Source organism: Zootoca vivipara, chromosome 9 (assembly GCF_965207765.1).
Source record: "Zootoca vivipara chromosome 9, rZooViv2.hap1.1, whole genome shotgun sequence".
NCBI lineage: Eukaryota > Metazoa > Chordata > Lepidosauria > Squamata > Lacertidae > Zootoca > Zootoca vivipara.
In genome coordinates, this window is record NC_142592.1 from 67,884,535 (window position 1) to 67,905,348 (window position 20,814).

A 20,814-nucleotide genomic window follows, 5' to 3' on the forward strand; every position below is an offset into this window, starting at 1 on the left:
CCTCGACTACTCCGTCACACAGTTCCCGGGTGTCTTAACAACTTCCCTTCACCAAGCAAAGCACACAGAATGTCGCACTATCTGGTGCAGCACCTAAGTCTGGGATTCTTAGAGTCATAAAAGATGCTAGATCTATACCCTTGCAGCTAACCGGGATCCTGCGTGGAAATGACACCCTGCCCCAGAATCCCCTGGGCTGTCACAAGAGGATTATGGGGCACATTCTGGAAGTTGGCCATGCTCAACGCAGAGAGGCTGGACTTCTGCACTGCTTACAGGATGGTCCCCCCCACACACCCAGCCCGAACTGTGCATCCCCAGGCAAATGCTTAGCCTGCCTTTATGCTTAGGCCAGCCTTGACTAGTGTGTGGAGTATTGAGCCTGAAACGTTCTGAAAGATCCTTGCATCGCAGCTGCAGTTGCTTTGAGCAACCAAATTTCACGCTTGCGCTGCAGAGGTCCTGGAAATGGTGGCGGTCCCTAGCGCAAAGCCCACCCCCCATCAGACATGACCAGGAGGGGCCACGGAAGGTTCTGCGAGTTACTTCCTGCAAGAATGAAGAACAGACTGCGGTGCTGCAGTAGGCATCTCAAAGCAGCGTTTACTTCATTCTCGCCGTTGGAAATGAGAGCTGCTTCAGTCCACCTGCAACAGTGACTATGGCAAAGAAAGAAACCTGAGTGAATTCTGCTTGGGTTCGTGTGGTCCCCGCAAAAGTCTCCTTCCCCTGTGAAGGGGCTCCGGGTCTCACCGCGAACACTGGGGCTGCCTTTTCCCACTGTTTCTTCCCTATTTCCGCTTCTTTCCTTTCTTTTTCGGAGAGCCTGGCCACGGGAAGCCGCGGAACTCCAAGCAGGCAGCAGCATTGTGGGCGATGTAGTAGAGGTTCAGCATGGCCGCCGGGCTCATGATGTCCACCTCGACGGGGCCCTTCTTTCCTTTCTTCCCTTTTCCTTTCTTCCCTTTCCCTTTCCCCTTCCCTTTGCCTTTGCCTCCACCACCCTGCCAGGAAAAGCGGAGAAGGGAGTCAGTGGGAAGCTTGAAAACACGCACCTTAATTCTGATCTCAAACTGAAGCCTTTAAATTCTAGAATTAGATCATTAAAGCCAGCAAAAGACATAATAAATTGTGCATTCAGAACAAGGGGAAATAAGCCTCTTAATATTTCTTGCAACAGGAACCTGCAGCCTTCTGCAATGGCCTTTATCCACATCATTAATATAGGTGGAATGAGACAAATGCCTCTTCTTACAATGGGTTGTGTGTGTGTGTGCAGGATGAGTCTGCATGTGGGAGGAACCAGCTGAAGGTAGCAATGAGTCTTTCTGGACTACGTCCACAAAATCATACTGGGCTTCTGTTGGGCTCCAGAAACTAAGCTGCCTGCTATCTCCTACACTGCAACTCAGAAGCCTCACATCCACCATAAAAGGTAATGACTATTGATTTAAAACATAGAATCATTGAGTTGGAAGGGATCGTGAGAGTCTTCTAGTTCAACCCCCCGCAATGCAGGAATCTTCGACCCTGAGATCAAGAGTCTCATGCTCTGCCAAAACTTGTTCACCTGCTGTTTGGGGCAATGAGGCTTCAACAATAGCTTTTGTAAGTTAAACAAACAAACCATAAAATCAAAGGACAATTCCAAACATTAAAGCAACAGGCTGGATAAATTTGGGTGTTAAAGCTGGGGGCGTGATCTCTACCTGAAACCAAACAAATGAAAAAAACACAAAATGACTCCCCCATTGAGGGAATTTCAAAGACTGAAAGTCCCCATCTTCAGTGCCCCATCAGACTTACCTCTGGTTGCAGGGGCTGGGAGCAGTTTGGAGGGCAGCCTCAATATTTGGACAAGTTCAGGTGGGAAGTGACAGCCCTTTAGGACAGTGTTTCCCAACCTTGTGCCTCCAGCTGTTTTCGGACTACAATTCCCATCATTCCTGACCACTGGTCTTGCTAGCTAGGGATGATGGGAGTTGTAGTCCCAAAATATCTGGAGGCACAAGGTTGGGAAACACTGCTTTAGGAAACTCAGATCCAAAGTTATTTATGGTTCTACAGCAGTGGCCAGGAACCTGTTGCTCTACTCTACGGAAGCTGCTGAAGGAAGCAAGTCTTCAAAGGCAGCCCCACAGGGGAAAGGGATGGAAGGGGAACAGCAGCCCTTTGCATCAAGTAAGGCTGGGCTGAGGAGCCTGTGGTCCTTCAGGGGTTGCTGGACTCTGGCTCCCATCATGAGCTGGGGCTCATGGGAGCTGGGAGTCCCATAACATCTGGAGGACCATAAATCCCCCACTGAATCTATTGATGGATCCCTGGGAAACAAAAAGTCCAGCCTGAGAACTGTGGGCTAGAATGCAGCCAAAACGGTTCTTTCTTTCTTTGCAAAATGTACAGTAAAGTGCGGGGGGGGGGAGTACGCATACTCCTAAACATTTTGTGAATCTTTGTACATTTTCCATTTACTGTATTTATTTCCCCCCGATTTGAACTATAAAATGGTGATTTTTCTTGAGTCAAAATGAGAGTACCCCTAAACATTTTTTAAAGAAAAAAAGCACTGGTGTTATATACATTATTTTAATGAAATATAGAACAATTGGATGCAGGCTACTGTCGGGGTGGGAGAATAATGAAGCACCACCCAGAATGAATAAAGAGAAAGCCAAAGGGGTCTGGAAACGAAACAGCTTTTCCTGCTGCCCCAGAGGCAACTAATGGTCCCTCATTAGCACTGGGGGATCTGTGAAACTATACATTACCATAGTGATGTCCTTTCACTGGACTGAGCTAGTGGCCATTGTGTCTAGTCCCAATGCAAGGCAATTAATTTTTTTAATACTTCCAGAGGTAATGCCTACAATATAAAAAGAAAAGAAAGTACAGTAAAGTAATGTTATAAGATAACACTGTTGTGATGACACAATATCTGGCTTTACTGAACATTTTTGAGGATGAGAATCAGGGCATACAGTATTGTATAAAGAAAGGCCTGATTACCTGACCACCAATTGGGTGGCTTTTTAAAGGGGATTAGACAAATCCATTGAGGAGAAGCTCATACGTAGATGGAGGAAGCAGGAAGTATCTCACTGAATTCTTGGTACAACAGAGTATGGTTTCATTTTTTGAAAAAATTAGCCAGTGTAGTTAAAGAGGCTCAAGGAAGGTCAGACAAGGATAATTTCTTTATTGACCAGTTTCCCTTTATTCAATATGTAAATAGTACCCTCTCTGGGTATAGGGCAGGTATAGGGTGGTACTGTATATGAATTTATTTTTATTAGCTCCAGCTGCTGTTAAAAGGTTGGGGCACTTCTCTTCTCTCCTACTCCACCCGCTTCCTTCACCAACAGGCAACGCATTTCCCTAGCCAACACACGTCCTCATCATTAACACGCAAGTCCGCATTCCCACGTGCTGCCCGGGCTACACGCGTCCCAGAGCCCCGCGCGGACTCACCAGCCAACCCGCCTCCTCCTCGACCCGTCCAAAGCGGAGCTCGCGCGCCCGTGCGCGCGAGACCAGACGGAGCCGCCGCCGCCGCCTCCCGCTGCCAGTTTGCCGGGCGGAGCTTCGCAGTTCGGGGGCGGGGCTTGCCGCCTTCTGTTTACCTCCCCGTTAAGTTCGGTTTGTTGCTATGGTTCGTAACCTAGCGTGCGCGCTCCGGTGGCAGTTTTGGGACGTATTACGTACAGGGCCTTGCGCCTTCGCCGTTGTGAGAAGGGAGGAGAAAAGGCGGGGAAAAGAGGCGGCCGCGCGCCCCTCCCCCTTCTGTTCGAACAAGCACTTTGCCTCCAACAGGCGTCTGTGAGGGAAAAGGGCGGGAAAATCTCCCCCATTCTCTCTTAAATAAATATAGTATTAGATAGATAGATAGATAGATAGATAGATAGATAGATAGATAGATAGATAGATAGATAGATAGATAGATAGATAGATAGATAGATAGATTAGATAGATAGATAGATAGATAGATTAGATTATGTGATTATATATATATTGTATAACATACATATTCAGTTTCTTGTCATTGGCTTTTAGCGGTACAAAAGCTGCCTATAAAATGCACAAACTGCTCACGCACCCACAGTTTTTATTCATTCCCTTTTTGCTCAAAACATTTCTACACCACCTCTCACCCAAGTCTCACTGATTAAGATTAAGATATAACAATATATGGCAATGTAATCGCGCCTCTAGGCGTATGTTGAGGGCCTGCCTGCCTTGCGTCACCTTTTCTCCCCTCAGAAATTACTTGTTCCTATTCACTTGGAGGAATCCTTGGCATTTGCGGATATTGGCACACAGTTAAAATTGTGTTCCTGCAAACAGTTATGGTGGCAAGGATGGGAGAGAAAACATGCACCATCTACTGCCGGTACTACTTGGTGGTCTTAAGATCCCACAGCTGGGATCTTGAACATACAGCTTATAATATTCAATCTCATTAGGATACCAATCTGGTCTGCTTATATTAATATCAATTTCATAAACTGTATATACCGCTTGACTGTAAAAACAAACAAACAAAAAACCAACCCAAACCCTCAAAACAGTTTGCAGAAAGAATAAAACAATTAAATTATCAGTTTTTCTAAAGTTTTAAGAATGTTTTCAATTGTACAGGGCTGACTGTTTCTTTGTGTGGGTGTGGGTGTTACAAATCTTGCTTTTCTCAACAACAAAAAGTACGGGGGGTGGAATACGGCAATATACACACAATGCAGCCGCACCAGCCCGGCATGACCAGGAATGTAACTGAAATTATATTTTCTGAAAAGGCCGACTTTGAGCTGTATGTTTTAAGGAAGCCCCAAAATGCAATCAGAGATGGTGCCAGCCTAAGGCTGGAATCCCCGTCTTAATTTACCTGAGATTAAGCTTTACTGAATTCAATATGCTTTACTTCTGAGGAGGGGAAAAGGGTAGGATTGCACTGTAAATTCATTATCTGTGCTCCTTTGAGAGGAAGGTGTGGGGTGAAAAATTATAAAATATAAATAATAATGGCACATTCATACTAGCATTTATTGTTGGACTTGCTGCTGGAACTAACTGTGCATGTCTAATACCACGTTAGTCCCTGGAGCATTTAAAACTCGTATTGGAAATTATACAGTAGCTTAAAACTTCCCTCCTGAGTTCACGTGAATGCATCTGTGGTGATCTTTTTGCAAATCATTAAAATGAACAACGTGAAAGAATACACACACACACACACATCCTTGAAGAGTAGCTTTTATTCTTGGTTACAACTTGTGCTTAAAAACTGGACTGACTTCATATGGCCATTTCCTTGAAAAATGCTTTGTCTCGACGCACACAAGGAAACAAAGGTTCTCACTCCACAGCAACAGAGAGAATACATGTATTCTGGGAACTCGTGTTTATAGTTTTCTCACATGAAATAGGAAGCTTAAAGTTGCAAGGGGATTTAAGGAGTGCAGGTGCTTTACCAGGATCTGGCTCCCACTCATACCAATGAACTATGGAACAATCTCTGGCATTCAAACATCTAGCAGGGAACGAAATATATGCGCCACCTCTTTATTTAATATGTTTGCATGTTTCTGCAGACATTGATTGGAGTAGCTTAATTTGTGGGTGTCCTTTTGTGACTTTAAGAGGTAGCATGGAAGGACATTGGCCAATGCATATAGGAATACAGAGAATAAGAAGGAACAAAAATCCTCTAACTTGCATTTTACAGAGAAGGAGGCTTTGCTGTGTTGTGCATTATACCTGTTGAAATGTCTTTTTGCACACACAAAGTACACAGAGCTTTACAGTAAACCTCAATGTTTCCAGACTGGGTCTAGGGTTTGATTTTGGCCTCATTTCTGGCACAACAATCTCTCCAATCTCTCACACCCACAGAAGGTCCACTTGGGGGGCAGGTTTAGTGACGTACAAAGACATCCTTAAAACGTGAACAAGCAGAACATTTCTCACAATGTGAATAAGTAGAGCTCATGGAAGCAACATAAGGAAAATTGCACAAATAATTTTTCATTCTAGACGTGGATGGAGAAACTTGCTTAATTTGCAATTGGATCCCCCCCCCAAAAAAAACCTGCTTCTGTATGCACTGTTTTCTATTAAAAGAACCGCTCCCATTCGTAGTTTTCATGTCTGGATGCTCTTTGGAATACAGCTAGGTGCCATTCTGACACTTACAGCTTGCTTTTTATGAACCGTGGAGTTTGCAGTTTCTAGGGAAGCAAACTACATGGAGTTTTGCAAGTTTTTTTAAAAGGTACACATTTGCTGAGATATTTAGAAACGTGAATTGTGCGTGGTAGTGACTCAAGTCTTGGACAACTTGGCACACACAACAACCATCAGCTCATCAATGCCAGATATTTAAATATATAATATTCAAGATAGATCAGTGTAAATGGATCAGAACCAGGACTTCTGTTGCTACCTGTAGGCCCATGTACAGCAAGTAGATTGAAGCAGTCAGGGAGAAAAGGGAAGATTCTTGCAAAGTCGAGGGCATTTTAAAGGTGTTTAACATTTCAACTCACCCTAAAAAGTTTCCTGCCAGACATAAGTACCCCCAAACACGGAAGGATCAGCCCTTTCCCCCAGGACACAGCACCTGTTATCTGGAGAGACCAAGATGGCATTTGGTTCAGGCTAAGCTTCCCAGGGCCATCACGGGTAGCGTAATAGTTCTTCCCAGCAGATGGGTTGTGAGAACACTTCTCTCTCCAGCCATAGTTCGTAAGAGTAATGGAAATCTTCAGGAAGGTCCAGGTGTTGCCCCAACACACTCTGCAAGCAGTTGTCTACTGGAGCAAATTCAGAGTCCTGGGATTTATCATACCTCCGACTATTAAAGGATTCAATATTGGCTCGTAAAGTGCATTCTTCAGCTTGGAAGTCCCAGGGCCGAGCATCGATATCTACGTGCCAACAAGACAAGAGGGAGCCAAGTTGAAAAGTGGAATGTGCTCTTTCTGGTAATACCAATCAATCAGTCAATCAATATCATAAAGTTTATTGTGAGGACTAAGCCCTTACACAAATATCTAATTATAATGTTAAAATTCATTGCATATAACCTTAGTAATGAATTCATTCCATAAAAGAAAATAATAATAATAATAATAATAATAATAATAATAATAATAATAATATATTATTTATACCCCGCCCATCTGGCCGGGTTCCCCCAGCCACTCTGGGCAGCTTCCAACAAAACATTAAAATACAGAAATCCATCAAACATTAAAAGCTTTCCTAAACAGGGCTGCCTTAAGATGCCTTCTAAAGGTCTGGTAATTGTTGTTCTCTTTGACCTCTGGTCAAATAAGAACGGATTATGGAGACGATAGAGGGGTCTTTTCCTTGTCAGCCAAGAATCTTTCCCTAGCTTTCATGGCCTTCATCACATAGACCGCTACCACGTGGGAAATCTGTGGATTGGCATCAACTAATAAAAATTTTACGCGACCTTCGGGGTTATTTATCGAGTCGGGTATGAGTTGCAGATTCCCACCTCTAAAGCTCGAATAAAGAGGGCAGTAAAGAAGGCAATGTATACGGTCCTCTTTAGTTCCCATGGGGCAAGGGCACAGGCGGTGCTCTACTGGAATTCTGGCAAATCTGCCAGCCAAGTATGCAGTAGGTATTGTTTGGAACTGAGCCATAGTAAAAGCTCTCCAAAGAGTGGGATCAGTGAAGTCCGCCAAGTAGTTGGCACAGACCTTGACTGCTTTTAATCGGGGAAACCAGTAAGAAAACCCTTTCTGGTAATACAGAACAACCTCTTTTGGGTTGGGCATGATGAGCCCACAGCTCTGTCAGTGTTGAGACTCATAGTGTCAACATGGCCTTTGCAGTGACAACCTTGGATTCCTAGTGGCCCCAAGAATGAGTCATTTCATCATTACCAGGGAGAATATATGTATTTCATGCCAATGGTCCCAGTCCCAATCCCTAGATTCTCCAGCTAAGACATCTCAGGTAAGTTGGTACTGAGAAAGGTCTCTGAACCCCTGGAGACCACTGCCAATCAGAGACTAAATGGAACAGCAAACTAACTCTGTATAAGGGAGCTTCAGGGGGTCACAATGGAAAGTACCCCAAATGGGACACTGCATAAGCAAAGGGAACATTGCGTCTTAAAATCTGCAGTTAAGGAGCCCAGCTAAGTCAATACACCTGAAAGTTGCTAAACCACATTGACCTGATGGGGTTTACGACACAATAACACCTGGAGGGAAAGCATGGTTGGTGCCCTGTGCAAGCAAGAGAGACAGATCAAGTGTTTGCAGACATGGCCAAAGTTGGCCCTCCAGCTGTTTTGGGACTACAACTCCCATTATCCTTAGCTAACAGGACCAGTGATCAGGGATGATGGGAATTGTAGTCCCAAAACAGCTGGAGGGCCAACTTTGGCCATACCTGGTTTAGTGGGTGATCTAGAGATGAGGAATGCCCACGGAATGCTCAGCCAAGACCAGCATCACCCTTCCAGCTAAGGAAGGCATTTGCAACACCCACCGTTGCCATAAGCCCAATCGTCGTTCATGCGATGGCGCACTTTCTGGTAGATGGCGGACATTGTTTTCATGTTGCTCTTCCTCCACTGGCGCCCCAGATACTTAGTCTGGATCTTCAGCAGCTTCAGGACATACAGCTGCATCATGGCTTGCTTGACTTTCAGAGCCCGTTTCAAGATAGGAGCAGACTTGAAGACCACCAGCATCTACCAATATACCGAACAGGAAGCAACGGAGCAAGATACATTTATTTTAAGAATCCTTATTATGTTCTTAATGATTGCAAGAACAGGCAAGCAATACACTTAAGGCCTTCAGTATGAGTGGAAAAAGCAAACCCAGCAAGATATGGTAGAGCCTCTGCTTTGCAAGCTGAAGATCCCAGCCCTGGTATCTCCAGGTAGCACTAGGGATCCTGGAAATCCTGGAGAGCCCCTGCCAGTTAGCATAGATCAGGAACAGGAAACCTCCATCCCGGTATCTTGACCTACCTGGGGAGGCCAAGTTAATCTCTGCAGCTGTGTTACCCAAACCATGCCCACCCACGCACCAGCTGACATCACTCCTCATGGGCCCAAGGACATGATTACATCCTGCATTGGCTATGTGCCCTGTTCCCAGTAGAGAACAGGACCCCACAGCCAAGGCAGCAGGAGTTGATCACCATTCATCAGCTGATGAGTAGGGATTAAATAAGAGGGAATCGGGAAAAGTGCACTAAGTGGGAGAGGGAAACAGACGCTCTTCAGGACTCCAGGGATTCCTATTTCCTGGTGTCCAAACAACTCATTTTTCAGTCACAGCTCTGACTTCACTCATTGGCCAGGCTGGTTCATTTCACAGGAATTGCTTAGACGGGTACCTGCGCACATTATACTTCACAACCTTTTTCCTGGGAGGGCTAGAGACTTTTCTAAAAAGTGAAAGCTCAGAGTCTGGGGGCCCTGGCTAGTGGCACCAATGAAGTCCTGTGTTGGCAATCTCCTGGTTCGGATCAACAGAAGAATGTCCTGTTTTGTGAAGCTTGCAAATCTTTAGTTTCCAGAACAGGTTCATTAAAATACACACACGCATCATTTAAAGCCCATGAAATAAATCTCTAAAATTTGGGGGGGGGGGGAAGCCATATGAAAAATGTGTTTCTGTTGTTGGCATCCAACTGCTTTAAGAGACAAAGGAGGAATACACCTATGGAGGTGAAGTCAAACTGTTGGAAAGTTACGGCGTCTGCTGTGGCTGTAGAGACGGATACAGGAGAGACATCTGAAACATGGGTTTCTAAAACCCACATGAAATTTGGAAAGTTGAAGCCATCTGCATTGCTGGGGCTGGTGTCACATAATTTGCCAGCTCAAGCTCTGTTCTCTAGATACACTGGAGTAGATGAATCATTCTTTCATTACGTATTTGGTCTCACGACACACATTGCAGGAGCACGTCAGCTCAGCGTGTAACATCTTCATAGGCTAGTTCAGCCAGCTGGCATCTCACCATCGTCCTGGAATGCTTCCACTTGGTCAGTTTGTTGAGGATCCTCAGCAGGTTGATGCAGGAGAAGAGATTCCTCCAACAGAACTGGTTGTTGTCCCCCACCTCCTGCAATCGAGGAGGAAGGAAGCCATCACAACATGAACAGGCTAGAAAGGACTGATAAAGCTTTAAACAGCCTGGGCCCGGCACAACTAATAAACCACATTTGTACCTATGTTCTATCATGGCCTTTAAGATGAAGCAGGAGAATCTCTCTCTTAAACACACTACCTGTGCATCAAATTCAGGTCTGCAAGAGTGTGCAGAAATGCACTCTTAAGAGTTCCCAGGGAAGAGAGACTGATTGCCAAACCACTCCAGGGACTGAAGCTCTGTGGAATGGGGGGGGGGTCTCCTAACAACTTTCAGCACCCTTAACAAACTACAGTTCCCTGGATTCTTTGGGGGAAGGCCATGACTGTTTAAAGTGGCGAGAAACTGCTTTATATGTATAATACAAATGGGGCCTTCAATCGAAATGGGCTTTTGGAGGACAGGACAGGAAAAGGACAGATCAATGCTTTGGGTTATTTTCAGTATATTAAACAGTATAGAAATTAAATATTCAATCAAGGCTTAGTGGTCAATGTACTGCAGATTGTGGAAGGTTTGGCCCCAAGAAAACCTGCTACATAGCAAAGGAATCATTAACCACTGTCAGTTCACTTCGTAAACCGCTAGAGGTCACTGTTGCTTCAGAGTACAGCACTTTGATAGCAGTAGGGAAATCAAATTCCCTAACCAATAGAACAATCCACACCCCAGCAACAAACCCTCTTAAAATAGGCAGCCCATTCATTTCGGTGTGCAGGAGACATCCTCTGCTCATCGAGCCCTTTTAAATTGCCAGACACGGCCCAGTTTGCACTTTAGCAAGTGTAGATTCCAAGGGGGTGGAGACACACAAACAAGCCTACTTTTTTTTCAAGAGGCAGAGGCATAAATTAACTTGCTTGCTTGCTACAGTTAGCCTGCAACTTACACAGGGGTTAGGCTCTGGGGAGCGCACCCAAAGCCAAAATCACGCACTGTATAAACCCATTTGGAATCAATGGCAGGAGGATTGCCAAAGTCGTTTTTCCCAGAACGCCACACCCTTCCCCCCCTTCTTCTTTTTTAAAGGCGTGTTCCCTGCCTGATATCCTGCAGAGCTGCTGCCTGTCAGTGTTGGTAATATGGCAGCCTGATTAAGAGTTCTGGGAAACTTGAAATCTTTCTTGCACACTATTTTATGACAGTTTGGTAGGTTTAATATGGGCTTTGGAATCGATCAGCAAGTGCGTTATTAATCCCATTTTACAGAGAGCAAATGGAGGCCCCCGACATTGTAGCTTGCCTAGCCCACAGGCAATGTGGATGTGAAGAGTAATCGTCGTTCTCCTTACCAAGCTTTCAGCGTTGAGTTCTGGTAACTCATGGACCGTGCAGGAGGGATAATCCAGGACAGAGATGCTTCAGGGGAAATCAAAGGAGACACAGACACACACACACATGCATCAGTTTACTGTCATTACAGACAGGTATCAAAGCATCAGGTTTAAAATTGCCTCTGTGTTTCCAGGAGGGACGGGAGATTAACTTTCATGCAGGCACTACCTGTTTTTGGCAGTGATGTAGGACATGATATTCTGGTTGAAGAACTTCAGAATCAATGGGATGCAGTTGGCAAACACCAGGTGCTGAGAGACATACTCAAACTGGAGAGAGAAGGGAGTCCAGAACATGAAACAGGAAAAGGGGTTAAAACACACACACAAAGTTACTTCCAATATTTGCTTCTGGGCATGTCTCTTCAGACAGTCAAAAATTTCACATGGGACCACTTGATGGGCTCCAGCTTCCAATTCCTCTTCTTCCCCACATTTAAGGCTTAGCACGGTCCTCTTGGCAGCTGCAACATGTCCTTAAAGCTCTTTTTGGTCTGACACTCTAACCATGATTTGATGGAAGTAAAATGCCTTCCTAAACTACATCCCAAGGACTGACTGCTGGCCATTGCTGCCAGCTCCTAAAAGCCCACCCGGTAGCCCCAAGGCTGATATTACAACACTAGAAAGACCATCCCACTCGCCCCAAACCTGTTCTACACCAGTGGAGAGTGGTTATACACAGTCCTGCTTTCAATACTATTTATGGCTGCGAACATGGGGTGTGTGCGCCATACTGCTTTGTTTCCACTCAGTGCACGTCCCATAGCTTCCTCCTGAAATCATGTAACTTCCTCTGCCCCCCCCCATTCATCTTGCAACTCTTTATATCACAGATGTTACTGTTGGGGGGGGGGTGTTCCTGCAGACAGCAATAATGCGATAACATTGGGGGGAGCATCAAAGTGTGAACTAATAAAGCAGAATTATGTGTGTGGAAGTTTCCAGTATAAATCCACCTCTACTGCAGTATTATTGCATCAATGGCAGGTTGCGGAATGCGCCTGGAAAAGGAAACGCCAGTCTGAAGAACCACTCTTAAGAGAACCACAGAAAATAGAGAACCCCAAATGCAAACACCAATCAAAGAAACCTGGGAGGAAAAGGGACCAATTAATGCTCCGAAGACGCACCTGATAAATGTGGTTCAGCTTGAAATGCTTCAGGAGCAGGAGAAGCAAGGCTGAGATGCTCTTCACAAGGATCTCTTTGTGCCTGTTCACGTCGATCCCCAGTTTCATGCTCTGAAGGACTGTGATGCTAACCCAGAAAGGGGTGGGGGAAAGGATGAAGAACTTAAGAGCAGTTCAGTGTATAACCAGTTCAAAATCTAGGCCAAAACAACAACAGCAGCACAGGGAGGGTGTGAAGCAGGTCCAGTGAAAGGTGAGGGCTGGGGAAAGTCTCAAAGACCAACCAGAGATGCCTGGATGGCCCCTGAGCCCGAGGTTCCCCATCTCTGGCACACCGTAAGTCAGAGAATGGGAAAAATGATGAAAAAGACGAATAATTGAGCAGGAGGCCAGGTACTTCTTTCCTTTGATGGGACTGCCTGCTAAGATGTTTGGCGTTCTTATTTAAAAGCAAACGGTGGCATTTCACCATCTTTCTTTGTAACAACAATGAAGGATGCCATGGGGTTGTGAGGAAGAAAGGGCACCCAAGTGAGGTTGTCCAACGATTTGTGGAAGGAAAAAAAGGGCACCCATCAAAACCTCACAGAAGGAAGGTTAGTGCAACTGTCAAACCTCATCCATGAGAATTTCCCTCCATTTTGCTAATTTTAAATGTAATTTATTTTCTCATTAACTGATATAGAGAATTGTGAACCGCCCTGTGACCTGCGGGTATAGGGTGGTACACAGATTTTAAGAGTACTAGCAGAGCCTAAATGCAGCCAGAAGGTCCACTGGAGCCATATTCTAACATGCTAGCCCAGTGATGGCGAACCTATGACATGCATGTCAGATGTGACACGCAGAGCCCTCACTGCTTGCACACGCCCCATCGGCCCATTCACGCTGTTGTTGTTGTTTTCCCCCCATTTGTTCTCCCACTCCTCCTACAGCTTGTCTCCGCTACAGCTTGTCTCCGCTGTTAAAACCTGGATCCTTTTTTTATTGTTGTTGTTGCTGGTAGCCAGAGATTGGTTTTTTAACCCTTTCTGCTTTGGCAGACAATGATTATAACAGCGTTCATTTTTTAACCTGTTCTGTGCTGGTTTTGGGGGGCTTTGGCAGACTATGTCGGTGCTGCGTGTTAGTTCCAGCGAAGGTATTATTCGTCGTTTATTTCTGTTCTCTTTCCCCCCAAAAAAAGTCTAGCAGCTTTGGGGCATCCCCCCAAAAAGCAAAGCAACTTTTGCACCTCCCAAAAAAACCTCCATAACTTTGGTCAGCAGCTCCCCCAAAAAGCTCAACAACTCTGGGCACTTTGTGATAAATAAGGGGTTTTTGGTTTGGTTAGGTTAAATAATTAGTTTTTGGTTTATTAAATACAGTTATATATTACAATTATACATTTTTGTTATTTAAACTATAAATATCGCGAAATTATGGTTTTTTTTCTTGAAATGACACACCACCTGAGTTATGCTCGTTTTTTTGGCGAATTTTGACACACCAAGCTAAAAAGGTTGCCCATCATTGTGCTAGCCACTCCTGGAGCTTTTACCAGGCCACTCCTCTATTACTGTCCACAAATCCTGATGAATTTGGTATTATGGCTACTCTGTACCGGGCATATATATTAAACCCTGCCACAGCCTTCTGAGGATTCAGCATTGCAACGAAGGAATGTGAGGAAAAAGACACTCACGTATACATCCAAAAATACCATGTCTCAAATGGGTAAGCCTGACTCCCAAGAGAAAGGTGGGGGGGGGGCACGACACACCACAATGTTTAGGAGTGAAGGTACAAAGTTGATCTGCAACAAGTGTGCAACATCCATCACGGAAACTTGACGGACCTTCACCCATTGCCAAGCTCAAGCTCGCTGGGAGATTACAGGTGATTTATCAAGTCAAGCACTTACGGCATCTCCTCAGGTAACACGTCGGCCAGGATGTTGATCGAGTCCGTCTTGGCTTTGGAAGTTGGCGCTGCAGCTAACAGGATCTTTAGCAGAGCTATCTGTATGTCAGGGGGTAACACCCGCCCCAGACCCCAAATATCAGGCATGTTTAGGAAACCTTCAGAATCCTCCCTTCTCCTCCTGCACCTTCTAGGACCCCCAGAACCTAAGTGTTTGCAACCCAAGGTGCAGGCAATCTCCGGAGAGCTGCATGGCACCGGTGGATGTGCCCAGAGGCAAAAGTGGGCGGAACGAAAGGAGCAAATTTTACCTTTCTACAATAGGCTATTGTATTGTATGTATTCCCCATCCATGCAAGTAAGAAGCATTATCAGGGTTCGCAATCCAGCCAGGCAAAAATTCTCAATGGTACAAAGCAGGGCAGGTGAGGGACATGGTTCAGGAGGGGTATGGCCTGGAGGCCGGAATCTGGTCCCTGGGCGTGAGGCTCCCCAACTCTAGTCTACCCAAGGAGAGCAGACAAGTAGCCAGCAGCTTTGGTTCAGGCTTTATACTGCTCCCTGTCGACTCAAAAGCATCCCATTAAATTCAATGGAACTTTCTCCCAGGTAGCTGGGTGCAGCAATCCACTGTTAGCTGCAAGTCCCTAAACTGAAGCGACTACCACTAGCTCTGCCTATCTCCCGGAGGAGCCACAGCAACACTCCAGCCCTCAGTGGAATAAGCATCTATGTATTCACTGCCTAGTGGCCCTTCAGAGATGTTGAACTCCAACTCCCATCATCCATGCTAGCTGGGGCTGATGGGAGCCAGAGTCCAGCAACCTCTCCGGAGGCCAAATGTTTCCCGTCTTTGCCGAGATGACAAGGGCCAGAGTGGTACGGTGCTTACAGCTTCAGGCTAGGACTTGGGAGGGTCTGGGTTCAAAACTTTCCTCACTGGGTGACCTTGGGTACAGTCACTGTCTCTTAACCTAACCTACCTCACAGGGCTGTTGTGAGGATAAAATGGGAAAGGGAGCGAACCGTGCCACACCACAACGAGCTCCTTGGGGAAAAGGCAAGGCGTGAATGCAATCAATCAATGTAATCCAGTTTGCCACAACTGCAAACGGCACACAATTGAAACAGCCAATGCCCTTTCCCCATTGCTAGGTCTCAGCACTGCAAAGGTCCCGGCCCCGATCCTCATTTCCCCTCCTGCACGCAGACAGTTGATACCCACCATGTACTGTGGCAAGTTGTACAGCATCATTCGGTAGAGTATTTCGCAGGGGGTCTCCTGCACGTCCTCTTCCCCCTGAAGCACGATAGGCCAGACACAGGAGGGAGAGATGGGAAGGCAAGGCTGTGAAGTGCAGCAGTCGCACCAATTTTCCGAACCAAGCAGGAAACAAACGGAGGTACGGGGCAGGAAAGGGCAGCTCCGCTTGCAAGCTGATACGCCTACTTTTCGAAAGATGCCAGCGCTTTCCTGCAGATCCCCACCCCCGGTGTGGAATTTGCAAACTCAAATTCTGGGCACATCACCCAAAAACCTGTGATCTCCACACTTCCAGCCCCAAGAAAAAGAGTGTCCCATAAGCACAAGGATTTCGACTTTCACAACAGCACTCCCTCCCCCTGCAAGCCCCCTAAATCTGGGGCTCCCCTCCTAACCCACCAGAGCAGAGTTGGGGAAGGCAAATGGCACACACAGTGGGGAGGAAGTCCCATTGCACAAGCAGAAATCCTGGCACTAATGGAACGTGGTAGCTGGATACAGCCCAGGGTTATCCAACCAGCCCTGGGCACGGGGGAAATCCATTCACCAGGTCTCTCTAAACATCCCCTCTCTTGCTAAGACAGCTCTCCACTAACCCAAGAGTGAGAGATTCCCAAGAAAAACGTTAATTTTTTTTCATGTATGCTACAACGGCGGCAAGAGTGTTATTAGCCAAGAACTGGAAGACCCAAGAATTACAAACAGTGGACGATTGGCAAATGAAAATGATGGAGTACATGGAACTGGCTGAGATGCCGGGAGAATACCCGACCGGGGAGAAGAAGCAACAGAAGAAGAGTTGAAACACTTTAAAGTTTATTTGAAAAAGTATGGTAAAATTGTATATTGTGATTAGATTTAGAAGTTTATAGAAAATGCGGGTTTAAGTATTATGTTAAGTAAATTGATGTATGAGAGATTTGAAATTGCAAGGAGTTTTAAACAATGAATTAAAAAATGCTAAAGATAAATAAGAAATGAACCGCAGATAGAGGGAACTCGAGGAAGGGAAAAGGATTATGGTATTTTTTATTTTTGTGTTTTTCTTGTTATTTTTGTAATGTTATTTTTTCTTGTTATTTTTGTTTGTATTTGTTGTGTTTAATGTGTTGTGTTTTTCTGTAAAACCAATAAAAAAATTTTTTTTAAAAAAAAAAGAGTGAGAACCTCTAAGTTCCTGGACAGTTCAGTCGCCACAGTATCAGACCTTCAGTCTGACAGTCCAGGACTTAAATCCCTGCTGGGATGTACAAGGGAAGCATAGTTTAGGGGCAGAGGTTGCAGGCAGTTAAACAATCCAATTAAACAATCTATTGAAGATGGGCCAGGAGTGACCAGCCTCTGCTTGGAGACCACAGAGAGCCGCTGCCAGTCAGAGCAGAGCACAGATGATGCTGGACTAGGCAGAGCAGTCTCTCTAGAACAGCTTCACATACTTGCATTTCTTCTAGATTTGGGAACTTTCCTCTTGTACATTTTCACATCAATGAGAACGAGATTTAGGAGCAGGATTACTCTGCTGTTCTGAAAAACGGGGGTGCAGCCCAAGAGGCAGACTCAGCAGGAAGCTTACCAAAGACATGGGACACCTCTCCATCTCCTCCTCATTCCTGATCTGGACTTCGGAGATCGAGACATATTTATGCTGGAGGACAAGATGCAAATGGGAGGCTTTGGTCAAAAGATCACGGCAACTTGAGCGGCAAACCAATGGGCAGCCCCAATGTGATATCAGACACACACACACCCCGGAGTGGAGGGCACCCTCTGGTTCCTTTCTCATTGCACCACCATGACAGGTGGTCAAAGGAAGAGCTAGAGGCATTTCAGACCAGCTAGCAGGAACTTCTAGGCAAAGTCTTTCAAGACTAGGAGCCATGCGAAGGACAGTAAAGCAAATCCCATGCCTCCTTGGCATGCAATGACTGAAGGACTAGTGTGCAACTGACAGTTCCCTACCCCACAAAACCCACCAAGAGAAAGAGAAGCACCATCGTGTAAGTGCCTAAGTTAGAATTTACCTGTTTTAGGGTCTTCACACTTTCATGAATGGGGCGTGGTAACCCCACTAAGGTATCCGTGTCCCTGAAAGAGGGAGGGGGGAGAAAGGGGGCAGGAATGAGAGGCGTAGTGTCAAACCATCATCTAATTATTCATAGTGTAGTTTATGTAGTTTATGGGGACCCAGGTGTCGCTGTGGGTTAAACCACTGAGCCTAGGGCTTGCTGATCAGAAGGTCGGCGGTTCGAATCCCTGTGACGGGGTGAGCTCCCGTTGCTTGTTCCCAGCTCCTGCCAACCTAGCAGTCCGAAAGCACGTCAAAATGCAAGTAGATAAATAGGAACCGCTACAGCGGGAAGGTAAACGGCGTTTCCATGTGCTGCTCTGGTTTGCCAGAAGCGGCTTTCTCATGCTGGCCACATGATCTGGAAGCTGTACGCCGGCTCCCTCGGCCAATAATGCGAGATGAGCGCGCAACCCCAGAGTCGGTCATGACTGGACCTAATGGTCAGGGGTCCCTTTACCTTTACCTTTAGGTCAAAACCAGCACTTTGAATTGGGCCTGGAAACTAATTGGCAGCCAGAACAGTCGGACCAGAATTGTCACTGTATGCTCAAACTGTTTTGCCCCAGCGAGCAACCTGGACGCTGACTTCTGCACCAGGCTGAAGTTTCCGAACCGTCTTCAGAGGCAGCCCTGCGTATAACGTGTTGGGAGTGCTCTGCTGAAAGGAATGATTTTCGTAGGGAAAACCACATGGGGCAAAAGGGTCAGTTCTCTGACAATCAAACATCACACCACCCCTATGATTAGAGCCCCAACATGCCTGGTTGCAAACCCACTGTTATTCTGCAACATGCAATCCAGCTCCTAGGAGACTCTTCAGCAGCCTTCATCTCAAGAAGCCAAAAACAGCCCCAAAGTGCAACACTTCTCTCCCACCCAGATGCGTAACGATAACTCACCGCCCGAGCGTGAATCCAATGAACTTATTTCTGCTCGCCTCCAGGAAATGTTCTATGTCTTTCTGTCTGGAAGACAAAGCAGTATGTTGCAGCGGCGTTGGCAGCGGGGTGGGGGGGCAGAGGTGGAATATATAACAAAAGCACGCCACACATTATGGGGCAGGATGGGGGGGGGGAGCCTCTCAATAGCTAGGCAGCTTGAGAGAAAACATTCTGCCTCCAGCCAATCTGTGTTCAGATGGCATCACACAGAGGTGAAAAGGATTTATTCTGAATACGGGTTTGTAGGCCAAGCGCAAGAAGCATGCAAGCCTCTGTACATTACAGCTCTCGCACAGAAGCAAATTAAGTGCTCATCACATCCCAAATAGCCTCGGGGACTTCAGATTCAACCATGTTCCCTGACTGTTTTATTTATTCTCTTTGAAAAATCCAGTTGCGTCCAGTTCTTTTTCTTTTTTGGGGTGGGGTGGGACTACAACAATTTGGATATGGGCACACAGTTTGAAGGACGCCCCTCTCCCAGGGCTGGTTTAGCCACACAGCAGAATTTAGTATGACTTCAAGCAGAAAACCACCACCACCACATCAGGGACAAATACACTAGTCTTGTCTAGCTCTCCCTTGCTGTGCTAGCTTTCTCCTTGCAGGGAGATTTCAAAGCTGCAGCCCGAGTTGCTGCAGCCCTTCCACTACCAAGCTCTTGCACGGATCAGGCCCCAGGACGGCATCTCACTCTGAAGGGTAGGAGCCAGGGGTGGGAATACCTGACTTTGGGGGCCCAGGGAAGCCCCTTCGGGAAGGAGACCCTCTCGACAGGCGGGCGCGGGGCCGACATGGCCTGGATCACCGTGTCCCGCTCCAAGAGGTCCAGCTCCCCTTCGATGCTGTTGTCGATGTCATCGGACTCCTCCTCGTCCACCAGAACCTCATCGTTCTTGAAAGGGTCCCTCTCGTTGTAGATGTCCAGGCTGTCCTGCTTCATCAAAGGCTGCATGAAACCAAGGCGAAAGGAGGAGGAGAATGACAGGAGAGGAGTTGAGTAGCCCATCCACAGCTGCCTCCAGAGCCGGTCCACCCATGAGGTGGACAGCTGCCTCGGGTGGTAGGAACGCAAGAGGTGGCACTCCACCACTTCTGCTGGAACGTCCCGCTCTAGGTTTTGGCGAAAGGGAAGCATTTTGGCGCAGGGCCCTGCTGCCCGTCTTCCCTGCCCCTGGGGATCCAGCAGATCCTTCTGATGTTTTTACGATCACTCAGGGGCCCCACAAACTGCCGCCACGAGCATGCACATTCAATATCCAATATTGCAGGATTGGTGTGGCAGCAGAAGTTGGGGGTGCTATCGCACGTCTCTGGCTGCAAAACTGATAGCGGACTCCTAGATATGTATTCTCCCTGGCTCCCCCACAGCTAGATTCACTAAAGTCAGAGCCTGAACATCCCCCCCCCCGAAAAAAAACCCCAGTCAAGTCTTAATTTGGATTGTACTGTACTTGGTTGGGAGGAAACAGAGGTGAGGCAAGTTTGCTTCAAAACAGCAACTTCCAAATAATAATAATAATTTGTTGATTTGTTGTTTTAGTGGCTCTAATCCAGCCCTTGAGATGTAGAAGGTTAGAACTTTACATTTGTTTGGACACTTAACTGGCTCTAGGAAAAATTAACATTTTAAGCAGGGGTGGGGGGGTCATTTGGCTTTTTTATAAGCCTCCTCTAAAAATATCATTTTAACAAAAGGCTATTAAAGACGGCCTTCCTTTCTACCAATGAACACAACTTTGCAGCCGTATCTTACGCATGTTTATTCAGAAGTCCCACTGAGTTAAATGGGCGTTACTTCCAGGAAAGTGGCCATACATTTGTAGCCTTTCCTTGGCAAAGGCTGCAATTTCCGACCCACTTACCTGGGAGTAGGCCCCACAGGGACTTATTTCTCATTTACCGGTACTCATTCTAGGCTATTTCTAGACTACCAATTGTTCAAACCATAACTTCTGAGTAGGCACCCAATAGGTTTGCACTGCAGAAATCTTAACACTTCTTGAAGCAGCTAGAAACACCCACAT

General features: G+C 46.3%; 2 protein-coding genes across 3 annotated transcripts in view; both read right to left on the reverse strand.

Moving 5' to 3' along the window:
- Window positions 1-578: 578 nt before the first annotated feature.
- SMKR1 (small lysine rich protein 1) lies at window positions 579-3,595 on the reverse strand. The gene is made up of 3 exons (XM_035128501.3): window positions 3,469-3,595; window positions 2,769-2,863; window positions 579-1,004 (listed from the first exon to the last, which is right to left on the reverse strand). The coding sequence occupies exons 2-3, from the start codon at window positions 2,769-2,771 to the stop codon at window positions 792-794; spliced, it is 216 nt and encodes a 71-aa protein (XP_034984392.1). The 5' UTR covers window positions 2,772-2,863; window positions 3,469-3,595; the 3' UTR covers window positions 579-791.
- A 1,639-nt stretch (window positions 3,596-5,234) lies between these two features.
- The window catches only part of STRIP2 (striatin interacting protein 2), a 53,258-nt gene continuing 37,678 nt past the window's right edge, over window positions 5,235-20,814 (reverse strand). For both annotated transcript variants that reach the window (XM_088676493.1, XM_060279253.2), the window contains exons 10-21: window positions 19,513-19,736; window positions 18,746-18,811; window positions 17,800-17,863; window positions 17,352-17,423; window positions 15,740-15,814; window positions 14,516-14,613; window positions 12,613-12,739; window positions 11,649-11,749; window positions 11,438-11,504; window positions 10,014-10,118; window positions 8,524-8,728; window positions 5,235-6,920 (exon numbers count right to left, since the gene is read on the reverse strand). In XM_088676493.1, coding sequence (XP_088532619.1) covers window positions 6,670-6,920; window positions 8,524-8,728; window positions 10,014-10,118; window positions 11,438-11,504; window positions 11,649-11,749; window positions 12,613-12,739; window positions 14,516-14,613; window positions 15,740-15,814; window positions 17,352-17,423; window positions 17,800-17,863; window positions 18,746-18,811; window positions 19,513-19,736 — 1,455 coding nt within the window. In that variant the 3' untranslated portion in view covers window positions 5,235-6,669. The remainder of the gene's footprint in view (window positions 6,921-8,523; window positions 8,729-10,013; window positions 10,119-11,437; window positions 11,505-11,648; window positions 11,750-12,612; window positions 12,740-14,515; window positions 14,614-15,739; window positions 15,815-17,351; window positions 17,424-17,799; window positions 17,864-18,745; window positions 18,812-19,512; window positions 19,737-20,814) is intronic.